At 48.1% G+C, this 20632-nt stretch overlaps 1 protein-coding gene across 8 annotated transcripts in view; it reads right to left on the bottom strand.

Annotated features, from left to right (window-relative positions):
• The window catches only part of GLIS1 (GLIS family zinc finger 1), a 236628-nt gene extending 221221 nt beyond the window's left edge, over positions 1–15407 (bottom strand). For 6 of the 8 annotated variants that reach the window (XM_063607417.1, XM_034965511.2, XM_063607422.1 and 3 more), the window contains exons 1-2: positions 15315–15407; positions 14016–14316 (exon numbers count right to left, since the gene is read on the bottom strand). In XM_063607417.1, coding sequence (XP_063463487.1) covers positions 14016–14274 — 259 coding nt within the window. In that variant the 5' untranslated portion in view covers positions 14275–14316; positions 15315–15407. The other 2 variants (XM_057298819.2, XM_063607420.1) reach the window with 2 other exon arrangements.
• Between the last annotated feature and the right edge of the window lie 5225 nt (positions 15408–20632).

The raw sequence follows: 20632 nt of genomic DNA, 5'->3' as shown, positions 1-20632 counted from the left end.
CTTCCCAAAGAAGGACTAGGAGTAAAAACTCAGTAATTTGTTAAAATCCAGGAACCTACAAGAATAAATCAATATTCTGCCATTCCCATTTAAGCTGCTGCTCAGGGCACTGTCAGCATGTTTCCAGTTCCAGGGGTGAGCTGGCTCTGGGCTACCCGCTAAGGAACCAGCAGAAGCCACCCACCAGGTCCGGCCACTCAAATGCTACCTCTCATGGAAGACTGCCTTGATCTCTTTTATCAGTGCTGCCTTAAGAACACTCTGAGAATAGGACAGATCCTAGGACTCACATGTGTATCTCCAACAGGAGGCAGGCCTGGTAGCCAGCATGACAGCCCCATCTCAACACTTCCATGGCCATCTGCCCACCCTCTCAACTGGATGCTCCCCAAGGTAGAGGCCAAGGATGCTAGAGACTTTAGCATGTGACAAGAGTGTCAGGAAACAGGTGAGGAACAAATGAATACATTAAAGAATGATATTTTGGACTAATGCTGTCCAACAGAACTTTCTGTGGCGGAGGAAATGCTCTATATTTGCAGTTTCCAATATGGTAGCTACCAGCTAGCCATGTGTCTACTGAGCACTTGAAATGTAGCTAGTATGACTGGAAAACTAAATTTTTAATTTTATTTAATTGTAATTCATCTAAATAGCCATAGTGTTTTTGTGGAAAAGCAAACATCACAAGGTAGTTTTAAGATTAAACAAGATGATCTTTTATTTTATTTTGAGAGATAGGGTCTTGCTCTCTCACCCAGGCTGGAGTACAGTGGCTTGATTACAGTTCACTGCATCCTTGAACTCCTGGGCTCAAGTGATTCTCCCCCTCAGCCTCCCTAGTGTGATCCTCCCCCTCAGCCTCCCTAGTAGCTGAGACTACAGGTGCACACCATCAACCTAGCTAATTTTTAAATTTTAAAAGTAAAGACAGAGTATCACTATGTTACCCAGGCTGGTCTTGAACTCCTGGCTTCAAGCAATCCTCCTGTCTCAGCCTCACCAGTAGCTGGGACTACAGGTGCATGGCTGTTAAGATGATTCATTTTTAAAAAGATTATTGGTCCAGTACCTAACAATGCTCAATTGATCACTGTAGGATAATGAAAAAAAATGAGGAGGAGAAAGAGGAATAGGAGGTGAGTCCCCAACAGTGCCACCTGCTCAGCCAACATCAAGCAATGGGAATTTAGTTTTCTCCACCCCACCCCAGCAAATAGCTCTTCAGTATTCTGAGTGCATAGCAGCCAGAGCCATGGAGAGAGTGGGAATGGGAAGAGTGGGGAGGGAGAGGTATGAGGCTGGGACAGGAGACACCCTGCAGACTTGCTGAAAGAGGAAAGCTGTTGGCCTGTATTGCCTGAGACAATGAGTAGGTATTCACTCCAAGAAGAAAGCTTAAGCCACCAGAATCGGCAACAGGTACAAGAAAAGGGCTGCCCAAAGCAGTCCTCAAGCCCAGGATTTAACACTCTGTGTCCACCAGTGTCCTGTAGAGGGCTGGTCTGCAAACTCAAGTTCTGACCTGTCTGCAGAGTTCCCAAATGTTAGCCACCTAGAGAGCCCTTTTCCACCCTACCTCACTAATTCTCATGCTACCCTGGCCAGGGGAGTGAGCACCTGTTTCCATTCTATAACTCAGCAGACCAAGGCTGGGTGAGATTGCCTGAGGTCATGAGGCTGAGACTGGCTGGAGAACTGGAGTCTGCCTAGGACAGACAGCAAATGATAAGGTGCTGATGCCGCACAGGGGCCTGGAAACCCGGCCAGCCTGAAGGGGGAACCTGCAAACACCGACCCTCCAGGCTGCGAGCTCCGAGGAGGCAAGGGCTCCATCTGTTGGTTCTCCATGGTGTCCCAGGGCAGAACCCAACACTGGGAGCACAGCGGGCATCCGATAAATATGGATAAACCAACCAACCACCAGCCAAACACAGGTACAGCCATTCCAGTTTTCAGGCTAATTCTACATACTTCATCCCATCTGCCCATAACAATTGGCCAGACAGGGGTCATTCCCCCATTTTAAAATGGGGAACTGAGGCTCAAAAATTGAGAGCCACTCTGAGTTGCTGTACTGAAAATCTGCTTCGAGAACTTCCCAAGAAGCCCCGCCTTGACTGGAGAGGGGCAGATTCATCCTGCCAGGGTGCTGTGTTCTTTCTATCCTTTGCTCTATCCTCTATCACAAGTCAGAGATGCGTTCATGACATATCCTGCTTCCAAGAAGCCCACAGTTTCATGGGGAAGGGAAAAATGAACGCAAGCATCTGGAACACCTGACTCTTTCATGAGAGATAAATGACAAACAGCAGTCAGACAATGAAGGAAGGATGGGTTAATTCCGGCTGGAGGAGGAAGTTTTTTGACTGTGATGAGTGGGTAACATTGGACCCAAGGCCTTGATGGAACGTCCAACAGGTGGCAAGGTGTGTAGAAGGGGCGGGTGGGTCGGCAGCTAACACCTACCAGCTCTAGAACTCCGGGCACATCATTTAGCTTCTCGGGGCCTCAGCTTTCTCATCTGCAAAATAAGGATGCTAACACCCACTGCGCGAGGAGTGAATGTAGAAAGAATTAAATGGCCTCATGGGACGTCTACTCACAGCAGGACTCAACAGATGGAAGCCACTACATTACTGCAGGGCCAGGCAGGCATGGGGACGTGGGGAACAGGGTAGTCCTGGCATCTTAGGTTTTAAGAGGAAGAATCAAGGTAATTCCTCTGGATATTGGAGTCTGACAGCAACTCCCAGCCCAATTAACCAGGGAAGAGGTGGGGGTGTGCCTCCAGACCCACTCAACAGACAACCCTCATCCTACTGGACACCACAGGCTGAACAAGCATCTTGGACTGACCCAGGGCCAGGACCTGTCAGAGAGATGCACCGAGGCAGCCCACACCCTCCTCCCTCCCCAACCTCCCCCAGCCCTAGGGGAAACCACTATGCCCACCAGCCAGACCTGCATCCTCCATCGCTGCAGCTCAAGCCTCAGTTTGACCCCAAAGTCCTTATTCTTGTAATTACACCAAAAAAGAATTAAAAAGCAGAATCTGGGAATAAAGTACTACAGTGCAGAGGAGAAACAACATCAGACAGAGTCAGGCCTGGGACCTAGCCCAGCTCTCCACTCACAAAGACTAACAACCACAGCTCACCTCTGGGACACACCTGCTGTGCACTAGCACCTGAGCTATGTGTTCTACAGACACTCCTCTTAATCCCCCTAGCAACCCATGAGACAGGAACTATCTCCACTTTTCAAATGAGGAAGACTGAGGCTCAGAGTTCAACGAACTTGCCTAAGGCCTAGCAGGTGATGTAGTCAGGATCCAAACTCAGTTCCGACTCTAAAAGCCATGTGGCCGCCTTTGGATAAGTAACATGGCCTCTCTGAACCTTAGTCTTCCCAACTACCCAAAGGGGGCTTGAATGAATAATATGATTTCTGGAAAGCTTTACAGTTTACAAAGCCCAAAATGGTGCCCAGAGAAGGGCCATGAGACCAATACATCCCCCAGGGGCTCTAAGCCTGTCCTGGAGTGGAGATCTTGGGTGTGGACACCAATCACCACCCCAGCAGGGTCACCAACAGCTACCATCCTCTGGCTCCCAGCTCTCAATTCCAACATTTGGTCTAAGGTTCCTCTTCATCTTAGAGAAATCTGGGTGAGACGTGTAGCAACCACTCGTAGCTGCTCTTTAAGCCACAAGATGAGACGCGTGTCACAGTACTTGGGGCTTTGTCTTAAAGGGAGGATAAACATGTGACAAAAAGCGCCAATCCTGGCCAAGAGGCCAATGGTCAGTCACTGCAGGACAGTCATCAGGCCCCAAGCTCCTCCACCTGGCCCCTGGCCTGGCAGCTCCAAAGGCTTGCAACGAAAGAGCCTGCAAGCCCTGAAGCCAATCCTTCCCAGAGGGAGAGGAGAGGGAGGCCCAGCTGGGTGAGGAGATTCCCCCAGGGTCACTAGCAATCAAGGGGCAGACCTTATTTTGAAGAGCCTCAAGACAGTGTTGGAAAGAGAACATGATGGTATCTGCATGTGAGAACTCATGTAGCATTTACTGGCATCTCAGCACCATAAGACAGGGCAAGAAAAAAGAAAAAGAATTTACTGGCATCTCACATGTGTTGAGAGCTTACCATATGTTCAACCTTGCAGGAAAAACAAGAACATCAAACACAGCTCCTCCTTTACAGGCTACAGGCTCCTTGAGACTGAGCTGTACTTCATTCCCAAACTTCCTGGACACTCACTTGGAGCCAGCCCCGTGCTGGCCATACGGGGTTCAAGGATAACGACACTCTGCCCCTGTCTTCAAGGACGCATAAGTAAATAGGAAATTGCCATAGAATATGAGCAGGGCTATGGCAAAAGGAAGGGTAATAAGAAAGGGAAGACTTCGAAGAGGAGGTGGCATTTGAGCTGGGTCTTAAAGAATCAGTAGGGTCAATCTGGTGGAATGGAAGGGAGGGAAAGCCCTTCCTAGAGGTTCTGTTTACCATTTACATGGTAGTCCTAACAATAATCATTATTATAATCCCAAGATTAATTGAGCATTTACCATGTGCCAGTCTGTTTTTTAAGCACTTATACATGTGTTAACACATTCCACCCTCACGACAGCCTTGGAGATCATTACTATTATTATCCTCATGTCACAGATAAGAAAATTGAGACCCAAAAAGCTCCCTAACTTGCCAAGGTCCCCAAGTTAGTACACAGAGCCAGGATTCGAACCTAGTGGCCTGGTTCCACACCCATGCCCTCAATCAGCACCCTATACACTTCTTATATACAAACTTCATGCCAGACTTTGTGCTGGACACAAGAATACAAAGATGAATCTTTGAATATTATCTATTTTTCCACTTGTTCCAAAAATGATTTAAGGAGGCACAAAGATGAATAAAAAGAAGCCCACAGATTATAAGAAAAGAAGGCCAGGTAAAGAGTAAATTCCAGGTCTAAGGCCGCATAAGGAAAAGTCTGCTGCCACAAGCAGACATCAGCAAGAGATGGAACTGGCCCGGCACAAAGGCCTTGAATGCCAGATCAAAGGGCTCAGATTTTTCCCATTGGCCAGCTGGCTGTCAATCTACATGCCAAGTATAATTTCACAGATCTTTAAAGCATGTACCAAGAACTATCTGTAGGACAAACTGATGTCTCTACAGATGTGTGTAGATGCTGTCGTGGTGGATAAAGTACATATCTACTTAAAAGAGCTCTTGAAATTAGCAGTTACCTAAACCTCATTAGGTATATTCTGCTTCAAGAGATACTAAAAGTATAGATGCTGTCACGTGGACAGTGGAAAGATTTTTGTCCTTATATTTAGAACATTTGGATACCCCTGCTGTCAGGGATGGGAAGTAACACAGAGGTTTTAAGCGAGAAGTTCTACGGACTTGAGGTCTGGGATTTTTGCTCCGCATCCACCCGCGGACCCCTCCTCACCAAGCCACTCGATCTGTTTGAAATCATCCGTTTGAAGGCCCGAAGAAGAGCCTGCCCCAGCGAGAAGCCCTAGCACAGAGATATTCTCACAAAGAGCGCTCCGTAAGTACAAATGACTGTTTGATCAATCATTTGGCCTCAGCGTGGGATTTGGTTAGAATTAAAGCCATCTGGCTGGGGTTGGGGGGGGGGTATGGAGGGAGGAGACAAGCAGGCGGGAAAAAGACCCACCCCCCCTCCCCCAAAAAGCATTGTTAAAATATAACAGGGAAAAATAGTAAAGTTCCTGCTGTTATTTCAGCCTAAGCCACTTAATCCATCAGCACATAAAGCAACTTATTTTATGACCTTTTCCCTTTAAAAAATAAATCAGAAGACGATGCCTTGAATTCACATATCTCTGAAGCACACTACTCATCCCTCCCAGTGAAATATCCTGTTTCATAAACCTTCTTCGAGATACTTGAAACTGCAGATCACTAAATGCTTTGCTTTAGGCATCTGACATTCCAGAGAATTAATATTTAAACTTATTATAGGAAAAAAGAATTGAGTTTGTTTGAAGCATGAAATATTTAATAGTGTCTCCAAATTAGAAACCCTATTTTGTTTCGCGCTGGAAATGCCACGATATTACCTGGGCTTTGCACTCAAATAAGATAAAATGCAAAGGCAGTCTTGAGATTAAACACACAATTACAGCCATTTTCTCCAGAGAGATGGGGAGTGAGACAGGTTTGGGGAGTGGAAGTGATTGAGTTTCATTTTTACGATACGCTTAAAATTATATTATCATTCTCTGCCTTGAGGGTTGGACTTGAGACTGCTGAAGCTACTTAACCACCGAAAACGGTGTCAAAATCAGTGACTCCGCGGAGGCCTATTCTCAGGCTCTTTAAACCGTCGTCTTGGAATGGGCCCACTGACGAGCAAAAAACTCCGTAACTTTCTCTGCTCGCTAGGACAAAAGTATTCAGTGGTTTAGGATAAAAATTAAGCTCCAACTGACACAGTGGATCCTGGCAACCTCTGCCGGCACGTGTAATTTATTTACAGGGTTGGAAAGTCGGCAAAATACATCATCAACTCTTACACAAATTTCTACTAGGTATTAAATACCCAACCCTCTGAGAAGTAATTCATATAGTCCAGCAGCGTTCCAAAATAAACCCAATCTCCAGCCCTCCGGAGAGCTTAAAACAGCAAATGGGATCTGTATTTTTCAAGTCAGGTTTATAGTACTCCCTGGTTTCTTGCTAAAGCCTGATTTCTAGCAAACCTGTTATTTAAAAACAAAGGTAACATCTAAAAGAGTAATCTGGTTGCTAAAAAGACACAAATAGGAACAGGCTGGGCTGTACGGCAGGCAGGGCCATCCCTCGTACTTCATTCACTCCCCTTCAGACACAGCGGCACGTAGGAAGGCAAAAACGCCTCGGACCAGAACGGCTCCTGCAAGTCCATCTTCAGAATCAGTATGACTCCCTGAGAATGTACACATTCTCATGAACGCACGTGCAAGGCCACAGATGCAACCAGCCGTGGGACCTTTACCTTCCATAGGGGGGGTCATCTAGCTCATTCATCATTTGACACAAAAGACCCATTTCTCACAAGCAAACTCTCAAGTTCACTCTGATCCCCAGCCTGTTCTCCCTCCCAAGCCCTACTTCATCCTACCAAGTGTTTAACAAGAAATAATTGTTTAATAGATCCCTGAGCCAACATGCTCGGGGAAGCACGTATTCTATAACCAGGCATGGTGGGGATCTTGAGGAATTCTCGTCCAACAGATGTCTTTGAAAGCCATAGAGGGGAGACTACGACCGGGGCCTTGGCAAGGAATCTCCCCATATGGCAAGAAAGACTCAGACAGGGACTACTACCTGCAATAACCAGTCAGGACGGGAGTTGCCACTGCTTCTGAGAAGCGGTCCCTCCTAGGGGCCCCCTCCATGGCCTCAGAGAGTCTTTTTCCAGACCCCAGATTCCTGAGGATCCTGAGTCACTGGGAACATTCTCCTTTCCCTAGTTCTGCAGGGGGAGAGGAGCAGTGCCCTATGCAGGCAGAGTATCCCCTGTAAGTCGCACCTCAGCCTGTTGGCTGAGACTGAGAAAGGGGTGCTCTGGGACGTGGCTGTCTGGGCCCCCTGCAGCCTCCTGCTGCCTTCCTTTGGGCTTCCTTGGGGGCGCGCAGCTCTCTAGAGCCGCATCCTCTCCTTCCCAGCCGCCTGGGTTTAAGAAGCTGGTCCTGGAGAGTGGTGTATTTTCAGAGGAAAGTACTGGCTCTGCTGTCAGACAGACCTGGGTTCACATTCCAGGCTCTGCTGCTTACTACATGCACAACCTTGGACAAATCACTTTGCCTTTCCAAGCCTCAGTCCCCCCATCTTTAAAATTAGAACAGTGCCTCCGTTCTTCCTAGGGCTGCTGGGCATAATTAAATGTGATCACGTCTCTAAAGCACCTCACCTGGCACAGAAGAACCGCTCACTAAAGGTTAGTTGACCTCCCTCTTCCCCATTCTTTCTGTGTTCATCTTTAGCAGTCGAGAGTTCAAGTGTATAACCTGGTCTGAGACAAAAGTGGCCTCTTCCTACACCCCAGATCCTTCCAAACCTTCCCAGCCCAGTCAGTGTGGAATCCTGGAGTATCAGCAGGCAGGGACTATGGATCATCCAACTGAACTGCTCTCCATTTTACAGATGGGAAAACCAAGGCTCAAAGCACAGGGCACGGCCCACTTGCAAAGATGCTACACAATGGCTCATGTGTTAGCTCCAGGCAGGCCCAACCATAACCACCAAATAAATTCAGGCCATCCAGGAAATGCGTTATTCAGTTAACGGACTAAAGGTCTCTTCTCAGCGCATCTGACTCAAATGCTAACTTTAAAAACACAGCTCGTAATGCTAACACGATCCGCCTCGATCCACCGGAAACCTACTGAAGGAATAATCCTTTGGAGTTTAAGGGGGAAAAAGGGAAAAAGAAGAAAACAGATGCTTTAAGTGACTTTCAACTCTGAGACCACTGGGTTAGGGTTGTATTCTCTCCACCCCCTACCCAGCCCAGCCTTCGGCTTTCTTTCAGTTTCTTATAAATATGGCTTTGGGAGACCAAAGTAGCCACAAAACTACTTTTCCCCCCTCTTTTCTGCTTTCCTTACTCAGTAACTCAGCTGTCAGTCCCTGGACTTTGCTTCCAATGCTGAAAGTTTTTTTTTTTTTTTTTCATTGTAAACTATTAATTTGGGCAGTGGCTGTTGATAAACAAGAAGTCCATTTTTAAACTGCTAGAATCATTAGCACAGTGAAGGCGAGCAGCACAAATATTTCAGGAGTTTGGTCTTTTTTCCTGGCCCTGGTATTACAGCTGTGCTTTTTGCATAATGCAGTCCAAGTTTTCAAAGCCCACTGCAAACTTTGTTTCATTTCTTCTCCCCCTTGAACTGAATGTCTTTGTTTCTTTAAATATAAAAATAAACTACCCCCTACCAAAAGAAACCACACAATTCTCTAGGTCCAAAGTAATTGCAACTGAAATCTATATTAAAAAAAAAATTAACAAACCACACATTATAATTTAACTTTGAATATAACCGTATATGTAAGGTGAGGTTGCTGAAATACTACCATATCGTGTTGAAAACAGAATTCTTTTCCAAGACAATTGAGAGAAGGAAGGGAAATTATCCTCAGCGATAGTCACTGGTCGACCTCCCAATAAAGTTTATTTGTTTGTTATTTTTTCCCCTAATCCTATCCAAAACAGATTGAAAACCCTGTCCCAAACTTTAGTTTCTCCCCTCTTCCAGGATACTGGCCAAACTCCACAAAGTAAAACCGAAGAAAATGATGATAATTATGCAACATTCAGAACAAAGAACATAAGAATATATTTTTTTAAGTGATTCATTGTGCACTTATGCCTGTAATGGGATTTTAACGCACTGTAAAAATAAGTGTGCTGGCTCACTAAGCTTCTCACGCAAATGAAACGCAGGGAGATGAGTAACTCTGAGATGAGGTTCATTTTGTTTTTTGTTTTTTGTTTTTCAGAAAAAGAAGGATGAAGAAAAATCATAGCATATAAAGAAATTTACATTTTTAAATCACAGACGGAGCAACATAGACTATCGATGTGATTCCACAGCTCTGAAGCTCTGCAGACCTCAGTCCAGCTAAGCACGCTACAGGTAAACTACTCAGAAACAACTAAGCCTAAATTAAATTACGATCTCACGTGATGGTCCCCTTGCCATTTTGCCCACAGAGTCCTAGCTTCTAGAAAGCTTGAGAGGCAGGAAGGGAAGAGGAATTCTAGCCGCCCAAGATTCTTAGGGAATCTTTGGGAATCATATTTCCGCTACATGTCTATAAAAGATTTGTCGGATACATAACTCTTATGACTGTAGACGCAACATGTTCCTATCTCATTTTTTACCCACACACATACTTGTTTCTCTTTGTCTCACTGAGCCTGACATTTGGCCAGCAGGTTTTTCTCCCCCTTATTTGAAACTTCATGCACTGAAAAAATTTGGATCTGATTATTTCCGGATCGCAGGACCAGCACTTTAAAATGGATGAAATGCAAGCAAATTGCCCACCGGAGCCGGAGGGGAGAAATGCTTTAAAAGTCACTCATACCTTTCTATGAGGGATGCGCTAGCCTTCCAAGGCCTCCCCAGAACATCACAGGAGCTTCTTATTCAGATGAAGAAATTCAACCAGGTGGTACCACCAAAACATCATGACTTACTGTCCACCGCCCCCACTCCGAGTCCATGCGCACAATCTACAATTCCTTTTTTTTCAAGTTACAAGACTGACTGCTTTTTGGCATTTACAGCCATGATGGCTGTTTTTATAACGGCGGGGTTCACATTTGTCGTGATCAACCTCTTTTTTATTGCAAGGATGCATCCAGTCTCAGTACACAGTGAAAGGGCCCAGTGAGTCACTGTAAATTAAATAGTGACCTCATTATCTGGTTTGGTGTGGGAACAGCAACTCTGGACAAATGGAATCATGTGGTAAACTATAAAGTTTTCTAACTATGGCATAGATACTAGTTACCAATTCCCAAAGATGTGAGACAGTAGAAATACCAAAAGCAAAAGACATTTTTAAATTCTCTGGGAACGTTCAGAAGGCCTTCGTGTGAATGCCAGCTCTCGGCCGCCAACACACACATGTAGAAGGTACAAGTTGTGGAACCAGAATCAAATATTTGCAGCTGGAAGCCTGGAAACTGCCACCTACTGTCTGCAGCTTTGAGCAAATCCCTGAACCTTAATGTCTGCATCTATAAAATGGGAATCACATTAATAACAGCCCGTATCTGCCCAGCACTTTACAGACTTCTACATCTGCTCCCTCACAAGAGCCCCCAAGGCAGGCAGAGCCCAGCTGGCGTGAGGGCAGACAAGAGGATGTGTGGGAACACGCTCTGAACACTGTAAAGCACCGTGCACAGAGAACAAGCGTCATCAGGCCATCACCACAAAGCTGTCCGCCTGCATAAAGCCCAGATGTTTACCTTCTTTCCTTGTCAGGACTTATAAAAGCAGAGTGTCGGGTGTTTAATAATAGGAAAGAAAAATGCAGCATCTGGCAATTTGGCTTTTCCAGCTGTTTGGAATCTGGATAAACGGGACTCTGCCATAAACAGATCATGATTCTTATTGTAAATGATGACAATGTTAGTCCATGACGTCACACCATCCCAGTGCCTCCCGATTCCAGATCAAATACACAGGCCCCAAACATTTATGGATAAACTACTAGATTCAAGAACCCACTCTCTTCCTCTGCTTCGGGACTGTCTGAGGCAGGCGGCAGAGCATCTGAAACCTGACCCCAGGCTGAGCCATACTGTCTTCTCTCCGGTCACTGGGCAGCCGTGGCCACAAAAGACCTGAAGCTTGGCACCTCTCAGCCTCCCCTGGCTAGCACACCACAGTTAGCACCCTTCACATTCAGCATTTTAAAAATGTAACCTTGCTTCCTTCTCACTCTGTCCCCTTTATCTCAAGTGTCACTGACCCTTGCATGGGCCCTGCACGAATTAATAAAAGTGCCTCCTTCTACCTTTTTAGCTTATAAGGCATTCTTACAACTCTTGTTTTATTTACCCTGCAAGGTAGGCACCATTACCTCTCATGCAAATGAAAACCCAGAGGTTGAGAATGTGAAACAGGTTACAGTAGTAATCCTAAAAATAACCAGGCACTGAGGTGGCCCTTGCACACTCTTTATCACTAATGATCTCATCAGTCTTGCGAATTAAGTCTCAGGGTAAATTTACAAACGAAGGAACCAAAGGCTCAGAAGAGTAAAATCGATTCCCCCAAGTGCCACAGATCATAGATGGTGGGGTCTCACAATTCCCAGCACAGTCAATACATATTTTTCAATTGGTATTTCTGTCTGTTTCCAATAAGCCTGAGAACTTGGAGCTAGACACCAAATATTCAAAGGGTTACATGGTCTGGGACTATTTCGGTGGGAGTAGGGGCAGTAAGAAGGTGCCGTTTCCTCGCAGCATTTTTAAGGACGCTGAAGAACTGGGGGAAAGCTGGGTTTGTCTCGGGCCACTTGGTGACTGCACTGTGAGGAAAAGCTTGCCTACAGCAACACAGAGGCCAGCAGGGAAACCTCTCCAAGCCCAGGACCCTGAGCCTTCCCTTTCTCCCTAGGCCAGGTTAGGCCAGAGCTGTGGCTTCCCTAACCCCTGCCCTACACATACCAAACACTTTCCCACCTTCAGGCCTCAGTTTCCTCACCCTTCAAATGAGTGGGATACATCCCACCACAACAGCCTCACTGGGAGGCTATGAAGAAAAGTTGTGAAACCTCTTGGAAAAAAGCTTCGCCAGAGAGACCAGCTTAAGGTACAAAGAAAGAGGCTCTTCCTCCCATCCCTTTATTCTCCTCTGCCCTTTCCAAATGGAATCCTGACTTAAAGATCTTTTATTTTGGACATGTTTGGGGGTGTGCGTAAAAATAACTGGGGTTAGGGGGAATGGAAGTAGGAAGATCGTCCACAAAGCCCCCAGGTGAAAGGTCTCACCATAGCGTGGAACAAAGATTATGTTCGGGAGAGCTGTTTGCTAGGTCTGCAGAGAACTCGATCTTCAGAGGACAGCCATGATTTTTTTAAACACAGAACGTTGCAGGAGGGTATCTATTTAAGGGAGGATTGTGTGTGGAGCGGGGCAAGCCAGGGAGCTCCCGGCAGCAAACATTACTCATGTCTCGCTGCGCAGCGCTCCTCTCTGGTAAAAGAGACCTCATATGTGGGTATTCCAGCAATAACACTCAGAAGGCATTTCCCGCCCCTCCCCACTGTATCTGTCCTTCTAAAATATTATCTCTATCCCTTGAAAAAGAGGCTGGCATCTAAAACAAGGAGATGAGAAGTAGTTCTCTCTTACAAAGTCAAGTGTTTTCTTCAAAAAAGAAAAAAACTACTTATGTTTATTTCATTTTACTAATCCCTGAACCAGGGAGTTGGGTGTTTTTGATCCACAAGGAGCTCTCAACTCTAAAAGTAGGCTGCCTACCCCTTCCGAGTTGTGGGGCTGATGCTAGGAAGTGATGCCCATAACCATAAAACCCAAACTGTTTTTGTCTTCCTTGAGAATCATCTGGAATGAGAACCAAGAGGTTCCAAATGCAGATATAGTCAAACCCCAAAGCCTTGGTTTCCCCTAAGGGAAAAAAAAGCGGGGGAGGACGAGGACACAGCATCTTAACAATTTCTCCAATTCCTGGTTAATTATCTGTCAGCACGAAACTCATAAATAATGACTCAATAATAATTAACTGTGATGAGAAGAGCATGTTCCTGAAAATCCCAGCACCATCTCCGACTTTGAGCCCATAAGCCATACTGGGACCCCCACCTTCCCGTGGCCAGCTTCACTGGGGGACGAAGGGACTTGCCAAGGAGCTTGTGACCCAAGACTAGGCTGCCGAAGCACCAAGTACAGAAAAGCCATGTTTAAGTTAGGACGTGACTAGGCTGGATTGCTGATGCAGAAAATTTTCCATCAGGAATCCAGAAATCATCTGGTTTAATTAATTCCTCACTTGACAGATGGGGAAACTGAGGTCCCAAAAGGAGAGGGGTCTTGCTAAAGGCCTCTGGGTTTTGTCAGCTGAGGAGATTGAAATACTTCAAACTATGCCTTGAGCTGCTCAGAAACAGATACCAATATATGCGTTGCTATTCGCCCTCATGTATAATAAAATTTTGACAAGTTTCTATGCAAGCTTTATCAGAAACATACAGAAGCAAAATTATGTAAGCTGAGAGCTTTCTATAAACACATTTCCCCAAACGGGGCTAACTGAGTTTAAATTAGATGCTTCGCAAAGCAGGCATACTTTCAGACTGACAAGCTAGTCCCAAACAATAAGAGAGAAACTGAGGAACTCCGAAGAAAGTTCCACCAAGCTCTCCCGAGCACGCGGTGGCGACGCCGGGCAGCCCGAATCTCCACAGGAGCCGCCAGGCACGTTGGCAGGGCCGAACTCACCCTTCCCGGCGGCGGCGGCCTTGGATGGACCGTAGTCTCGGGGACTGCGGGGCCGGAGGAGGTCGTGGGCGCGCGGTGGCGGCGCAGGCGGCCGGGCTAGCAGGTCCCGCGGGCCCCTGTCCCCGCAGCCGCCGCCACTCACGGTGACCCTGAAGGCCATGTGCGCGCCGAGGCTGGCGGGGCCGCGGTCGGGGCCGGGCGCACCAGGGGCCTCCTTAGGCCTCTTGTCCGAGTGTGCCTCAGCCACCTCGCAATGCATGGCGCCGGGGCGGGGCGCACGGCTGGGGGTCGCGCCGGGCTCCTGGGGAGGGGAGACAGCACAGCCAGTTAGAATGCGGAAAGCGGCCCCCGTCTTATCCCGGGGCCGAGTTTGAGCAGGTCACTGCCCCTTCGGTGGATTGCGCGTCTTTAACATAGGTTAGCACCACGACACCTAGCCCAATCAGAGGTCAAACCCACCTGATTCCACGCAAAAGCCCCCTCGCTCAGGAGCGGTTCGCCCTTCCCTGGTGTGGGGAGGACCCCAGGCCCCCGCGCCGCGGCGCATTACCGCGAAGTCCCACCCAAATCCGCCTCCACCGAAACCAGCCTCCTTTGCACGAATGGTGAAACTGAGGCCTGGAGCGGGTAAGGCGCCTGTTCCGCGTCCCCCAGTGGAACACGGAGCCGGCGGCAAAGAGGATTCCCAGAGCAGGGCTCGGGCGAAGCCCCGGAGACGGCTCCGGGTAGGTCACGGGCTGCGTGCTTCGTCGACTCGCCGGGGCCGAGCTGCGCGCAGAAGCTGCGGACCCGAACCCAAAGGCCCAAGGGAAACCCCCAGAGACTCACCCGCGACCACCCGAACCCGGAAAACAGGAGTCCCAAGCTGGGCGCTGAATCCTGCGACGCGAACCCATCACGCGCAGCCGGGACACCCACACTCCCATGCGCAGCGGAGGAATCGAGCCCGTCGCGCGCGCAAACCGGCACAGTGGGCAATGCCCACGCGGCTGCCGCCACACACCCGCCCACCCGCCGAGGCACGCCCGGCGACGGACACGCCACCCACACTGCCGCTGGTCAGACGCTCAGCAGCGCACAACCACACAGTCCCACGCTCTCGCCACACGCGCGTGCGATGGGGGCCGCGCCGGAGCCTCCCTCAGCCCTTCCATCAGGGGCCCCCAAACTCTCCGTTCCCCTCCGCGCTCCCTGCGCCATCCCCAAGCTGCCGGGGTTCGAGCGTCGCCGGGACGCCAGCCTCGGATCTCGGGCCCCGCACACGCCCCTCCCTCGGCCGCGGGCCGCGCCCCCTCTCACCTCGCAGCGGCAGCTGCAGATCGCTGGGCGCCCGGCTCGGCGCGCCTCCACTGGCGCCGCAGCCCCCGCAGCCGCCGCAGCCGCCGCCGCCGCCGCCGCGTCCTGCGGGGCGGTTCCCCGGGGGACGGGGGCGGGCCCGCGTCTGCCCAACAGCCGCTCCAGCCACTGGATGGCCGCGGCCGCCCCGCTCAGGCCAATCGCGGCGCGAGGGCGGGGCATCCCCCCCTGGGGGTCTGGGCGGGGCCCGACGCGGGGCTGAGCGGAGGGTTTGACAGGCGGCGGCCGGCTGGATCCCCGCGCTGCCCGCTGTTCTCAGACGGCCGAGCCGGGCAGGACGGCGGGGCGGCGCCGCGGCGAGAGAGGCTGGGCTCGGGGGTCGGCGGAGTGCGCTGGGCGTGGGGAGTGCCGGGCTGAACCCGGCTCCCTGCCCGCCTCTCCACTAGCCCCGGGCAGGATCCTCCCTTCTCCCGGTCGGTTTTCCCCTCCGTCAGATGGGAACGACGCTGTCTGCTAACGCGAAGCGGACAGATGCGAAAGTGCTTGAAAAGTTTTCTTGCAGAATCCAACCCTCTCACTGGAGAATTTGCAGAGATTTCACAGCTAGTGGGCAGCAAATTTGGGACCCAAACCCAGGCCACTTTCTTACGTTTGTTTTTGTGTTTTCCGCCGGAAAGAGTCCAGGGTAAAAGGTCTCAAACTCTGAAGTTAAAGATAGAAAAATGGTACCTGATCCCAACTAGGAAATATTCCAATTGAGTCTTGGGGAATAGGCCCCCAGCACTTAGGCTTTTAGCGAGCTCCCAGGAGATCCTTACAGATCTGGGGATTGAGACCCACTCTAGGGGTCTACTCTGTTGTCCTGCCTTCTGGGATTCCCCCACAGACAGCACGCAGTGTCTCAGGGGGCCCTGCCCAACGTGTAGGAAGAGCACGGGACAAAGAACAGTAAGGCTTCACAGAGCCTGCAGGCAATGGCTCAGTTCCCCGCTCTGAGCCTGAGTCCTCCCGTGTAAAATGGCAGTGTTTGCCTAGGCCTGGTCTACCTGCCATGCCTACCGAAGGATCCAGCCAAGCCCTGAAATGGTTTCTGCATTTCACCTAGGCGCCTCCTGTGCACTGTTTGATGGTGGTCTGGGCTGGCTCCAAGGGGCCTGACTGGTTTCGAACTCCTTTGAAGTCTAGTCTCTTTGACCTTGGTCTCAAACTGGAAAATGTATATGGAGCCCTTCTGGACTACACAACATGTCAAGTTCATAGCACAGGACTCTGCACAGAACAACCGACCCCAAGCAGCATCCTCAGAATCCTGGAAAACCAGGATTTTAGAATTTCAAAATCATAAAATTGGATTTCCTATAATTTGTTTGAAATAGTATCTAACAATTAGAGTAATAATAGTAAGAAAGACTTTGAGGTTTTAGTTAGACCCACCCTCCATTCAGAGGAGAAAGGACGTGACTGGCCTGTGTCAATGTGGTGGAGGGTGGCAGAGCCCCGGGATCCAGGCTTCCTGACTCCAGGCAATGCTGTTCCTTCAGTACCAACCACTCTGCTGCTCACAGGGAGAGGGTGTAAATCAACCATGCCCATAACACACAGGCCAAGGGTTGCGCCTCACTCAGTGCCTGCACCCCCCACTACCACATACTCTTATGGAGTCACAGCTGGTTCTGCTGCCAACAAGCCATGTGGCTCTAGACGAATGGTAACCTCACTCTGGAAGTCAGCTTCCCCCCTCCAAAGGCATGAAGTTGGAAGATCTCCGGCCTTTCTAGTTCTGCTCTTCTCTTCAGTAAGGCCAGGATCCAAGTCCTCTGCCCTCCCTCCACCCCCCACAATGCCCCCCCCCGCCGCCCCGCTGCAAAACACACACACACACAACAAGCACTGCGCTGCACATTTAGTCGGGACTCTGAAAACGTTTGCTGAATGAGTCATTTAACCAACTGGACCTGAAAGCAAAGGCCCTCCAAATTTCCAGATGAAGAAACAGCTCTTTCCATTATTCTTTTGAGCACTTACCCTGGGCCAGCCCCTATACCTGAGCTAGGCACACAGAAACACAGAACCCGCCCCCTCCCCTTCCCCTCAGTGAGCTCACAGGTCCACCTGACCAAAATAGGTGGGTTTGTGAAGGCTGGCAAAGTGATGAGAAGTTTAATCTGCTCAATAAAACAGACCTCTTAAACACTGTAAATGGCAGGACCCCTTTGGAGATACTCAGAATCTAGTAGGTATATGCTTTTTTTTTTTCCGCAAAGGAAACAAAAGAAACTGTTAACAGTGGTTAAGGGAATGGAGGACTGAGGGAAGGACTGCACTTTTCATTTTTATACTTGTCTGAACTGATTTGTGTTTTCTAAGTATATATTATCCTCCCTCTCTTTTTTTTTTTTTTTTTTGTTTTCTTTTTCTTTTTTGAGACAGAGTCTCACTCTGTTGCCCAGGCTGGAGTCCAGTGGCACAATCCCAGCTCACGGCAACCTCTGCCTCCCGGACTCAAGTGATTCTTCTGCCTTAGCCTCCAGAGCAGCTGGGACTACAGGCGCGCACCACCATGCCTGACTAATTTTCGTATTTTTAGTAGAGACAAGGTTTCACCATATTGGCCAGGCTGGTCTCAAACTCCTGACCTTGTGATCCGCCTGCCTTGGCCTCCCAAAGTGCTGGGATTACAAGCGTGAACCACCGTGCCCGGCCCCTCCCTCTCTTTCAATAGGGGTTATTTGAGCAGTGGGATTATGTGCTGCATTTTTTTCCTTTATATTTTTGGTATTAAAATAAAAGTCATTAATATTTTAATTGTCAAAAACAAAATAAAGTGAAACAAAGTAACCTGCTTCTCACTTTAGCAGGCTAGACAGTAATGTCTGCTTTTTACACTAACCCGTGTTACAACTCACACTCTCTTCTGCCCTCCCAGTCCCACAGACAGTCTGTCTACTGGATATCTCTATCAGGATCCATCTGCAAAATCGAACATCATTTTTTCATCTCTGACGTTGCTCCTCACTCCTATGTCCCTAACTGGGTGAATGGCCCCATGGCCAACTCCCCCAGTTCAGAAATCTGAGTCATCCTCAGCCCCTCCTCTCCCATACTCCTATATCTGACTTGTCATAAATTTAACTAACAATCCTCCTCCTCTCCATCCTCACTACTACATTTCTTCCAAGTTCTTTTTGCCTCCATCCTCATCCTTCTCCTAATTAGTGATTTTCCACACTGGTCTCCTTATCGGTCTCTAAAGTATAGATCTGGCTGGGCACAGTGGCTCCCACTTGTAATCACAGTACTTTGGGAGGCCAAGACAGGAGGATCACTTGAGGCCAGGAATTGGAGACCAGACTGGGCAACATAGCAAGACCTTGTCTCTACAAAAAATAAAATAAAAAATAGTCAGGCATGGTGGCCTGCACCTGTAATATCAGCTAATCAAGAAGCTGAGGTGGAGGATCCCTTGAGTCTAGGAGTTTGAGACTGCAGTGAGCTATGATCATACCACCGTACTCCAGGCTAAGTGACAGAGAGAGACCCTGTCTCTAAATAAATAAGTAAATAAATAAATAAATAAAAATATAGATCTGACCATGGCACTTCCCTGTTTAAATCTCATAGCTCCCAATGGCCATCTAAATAAAATCAAACCATTTTCTTACCCTGCTCCCACCCCTACCCTATGTTCCAAGCACCTTGGAATAGTTTTCATCTCCTAGAATCCGGAACATATATTCATGCCTTCATAGCTCTGTATATGATTTCTCCTATGCTAATATTTTCTCCCCTTATTCACCTTGCCTACTTCTTCCTATGAATCATTTCATACCCAGCCCAAGTGTCACTTTCCCACAAGCCTTCCCTGAATCCTCGAGGGGGCTATAGCTATTTTGTCCCTGCACACTTTCACAATCCTCTGCTTTATTCTATCTGAGAACTTATTACAGTTTTGTAACTGCCTATGTAACAGCCTGTCTCCCCCATCTAGAATGAGACCTCTGTGAGGTCAGGGGCAGCCTTTTGCCTTTCTATCTTCAGAACCTAGAAGAGATTCTTGCACAAAGTAGGTAAATATTTACTGAATGCTGATTGAATTATTAAAGACTCACCACTAATTCATTTGCTTGCCTACATTTCTAGCTAAGAGCTTCCCCACCCTATCAAGACATCTCTCCTCACTGTCTTTGTTCAGGGGTGTAAGCATTCACTCAGCAAATGGTTGAGGTAAAAATAGACATTTCTGTGTCTAAGGTGTCCTGTGTCTAGGAGATAGGAGGAAGAGAAGGAAGAGAGGTGGTCGATGTTACACTGCTTACCCTGCCTCTGTGTCTTGCAGCAAGGGAAGAATTAACATTTAATGGGGAACCTACCATGTACCATGGCTGACACTCTCCATATGTGATCTCACTTAATCCTGACAACTCTGGATAAAGAGGTTATCATCCCTATTTTACAGGTGAGAAGATAAAAGTTCAAAATTAAGTGACCTCCCAAAGTTCCCACAGTCAAGAGCGTCTGCCTCCCATACTGATTTTCAATAAGAGTGCCAAGACCACTCACTGAGGAAAGAACTGTCTCTTCAACAAATGGTATTGGGACAACTGGATATCCACCTGCCAAAGAATGAAGTTGGATCCCATCTCACATCATATTCAAAAAGTAATTCACAATGGACCAATGACCTAAATGTAAGAGCTAAAACCATGAAATGCTTAGAAGAAAACACAGAGGTACACACCTTTTTAAAAAATAATTTTTAGGAGTAAATCTTCTTGATCTTGGATTTGGCAGTGGATTTTTTTTTTTTTTTTTTTTTTTTTTTTTTTTTTTTTTTGACAGAGTCTCACTCTGCTGCAACACAGTGGTGCAATCTGGGCTCACTGCAGTCTCAACCTCCTGAATTCAAGGGATCCTCCCACCTCAGCCTCTCAAGTAGGTGGGACCACACACTCTCAAGTAGGTGGGACAACAGGTGTGTGCAACCATGCTCAGCTAAGTTTTTAAATTTTTTGTAGAGACAAAGTCTCACTATATTGCCCAGGCTGGTCATATATCCTGGGCTCAAGTGATCTTCCCGTCTTGGCCTCTCAAAGTGCTGGGATTACAGTCATGAGCCACCACACCAGTCTGGATCTTTGACACAATACCGAAAACATGAGCAATAAAATAAAAAATAAATTAGGCTTCATCAAAATTTAAAACTTTTGTACATCAAAGAACATTATCAAAATACTGAAGAGACAACCTACAGAATGGGAGAAAATATAGGCAAATCATATATCTGATAAGGGTCTAGCCTCCAGAATATACAAAGAACTCAC

The sequence above is a fragment of the Pan paniscus genome, chromosome 1, assembly GCF_029289425.2.
Source record: "Pan paniscus chromosome 1, NHGRI_mPanPan1-v2.0_pri, whole genome shotgun sequence".
Taxonomy (NCBI): Eukaryota; Metazoa; Chordata; class Mammalia; order Primates; family Hominidae; genus Pan; species Pan paniscus.
This window is presented reverse-complemented; position numbering and strand designations above follow the sequence as displayed.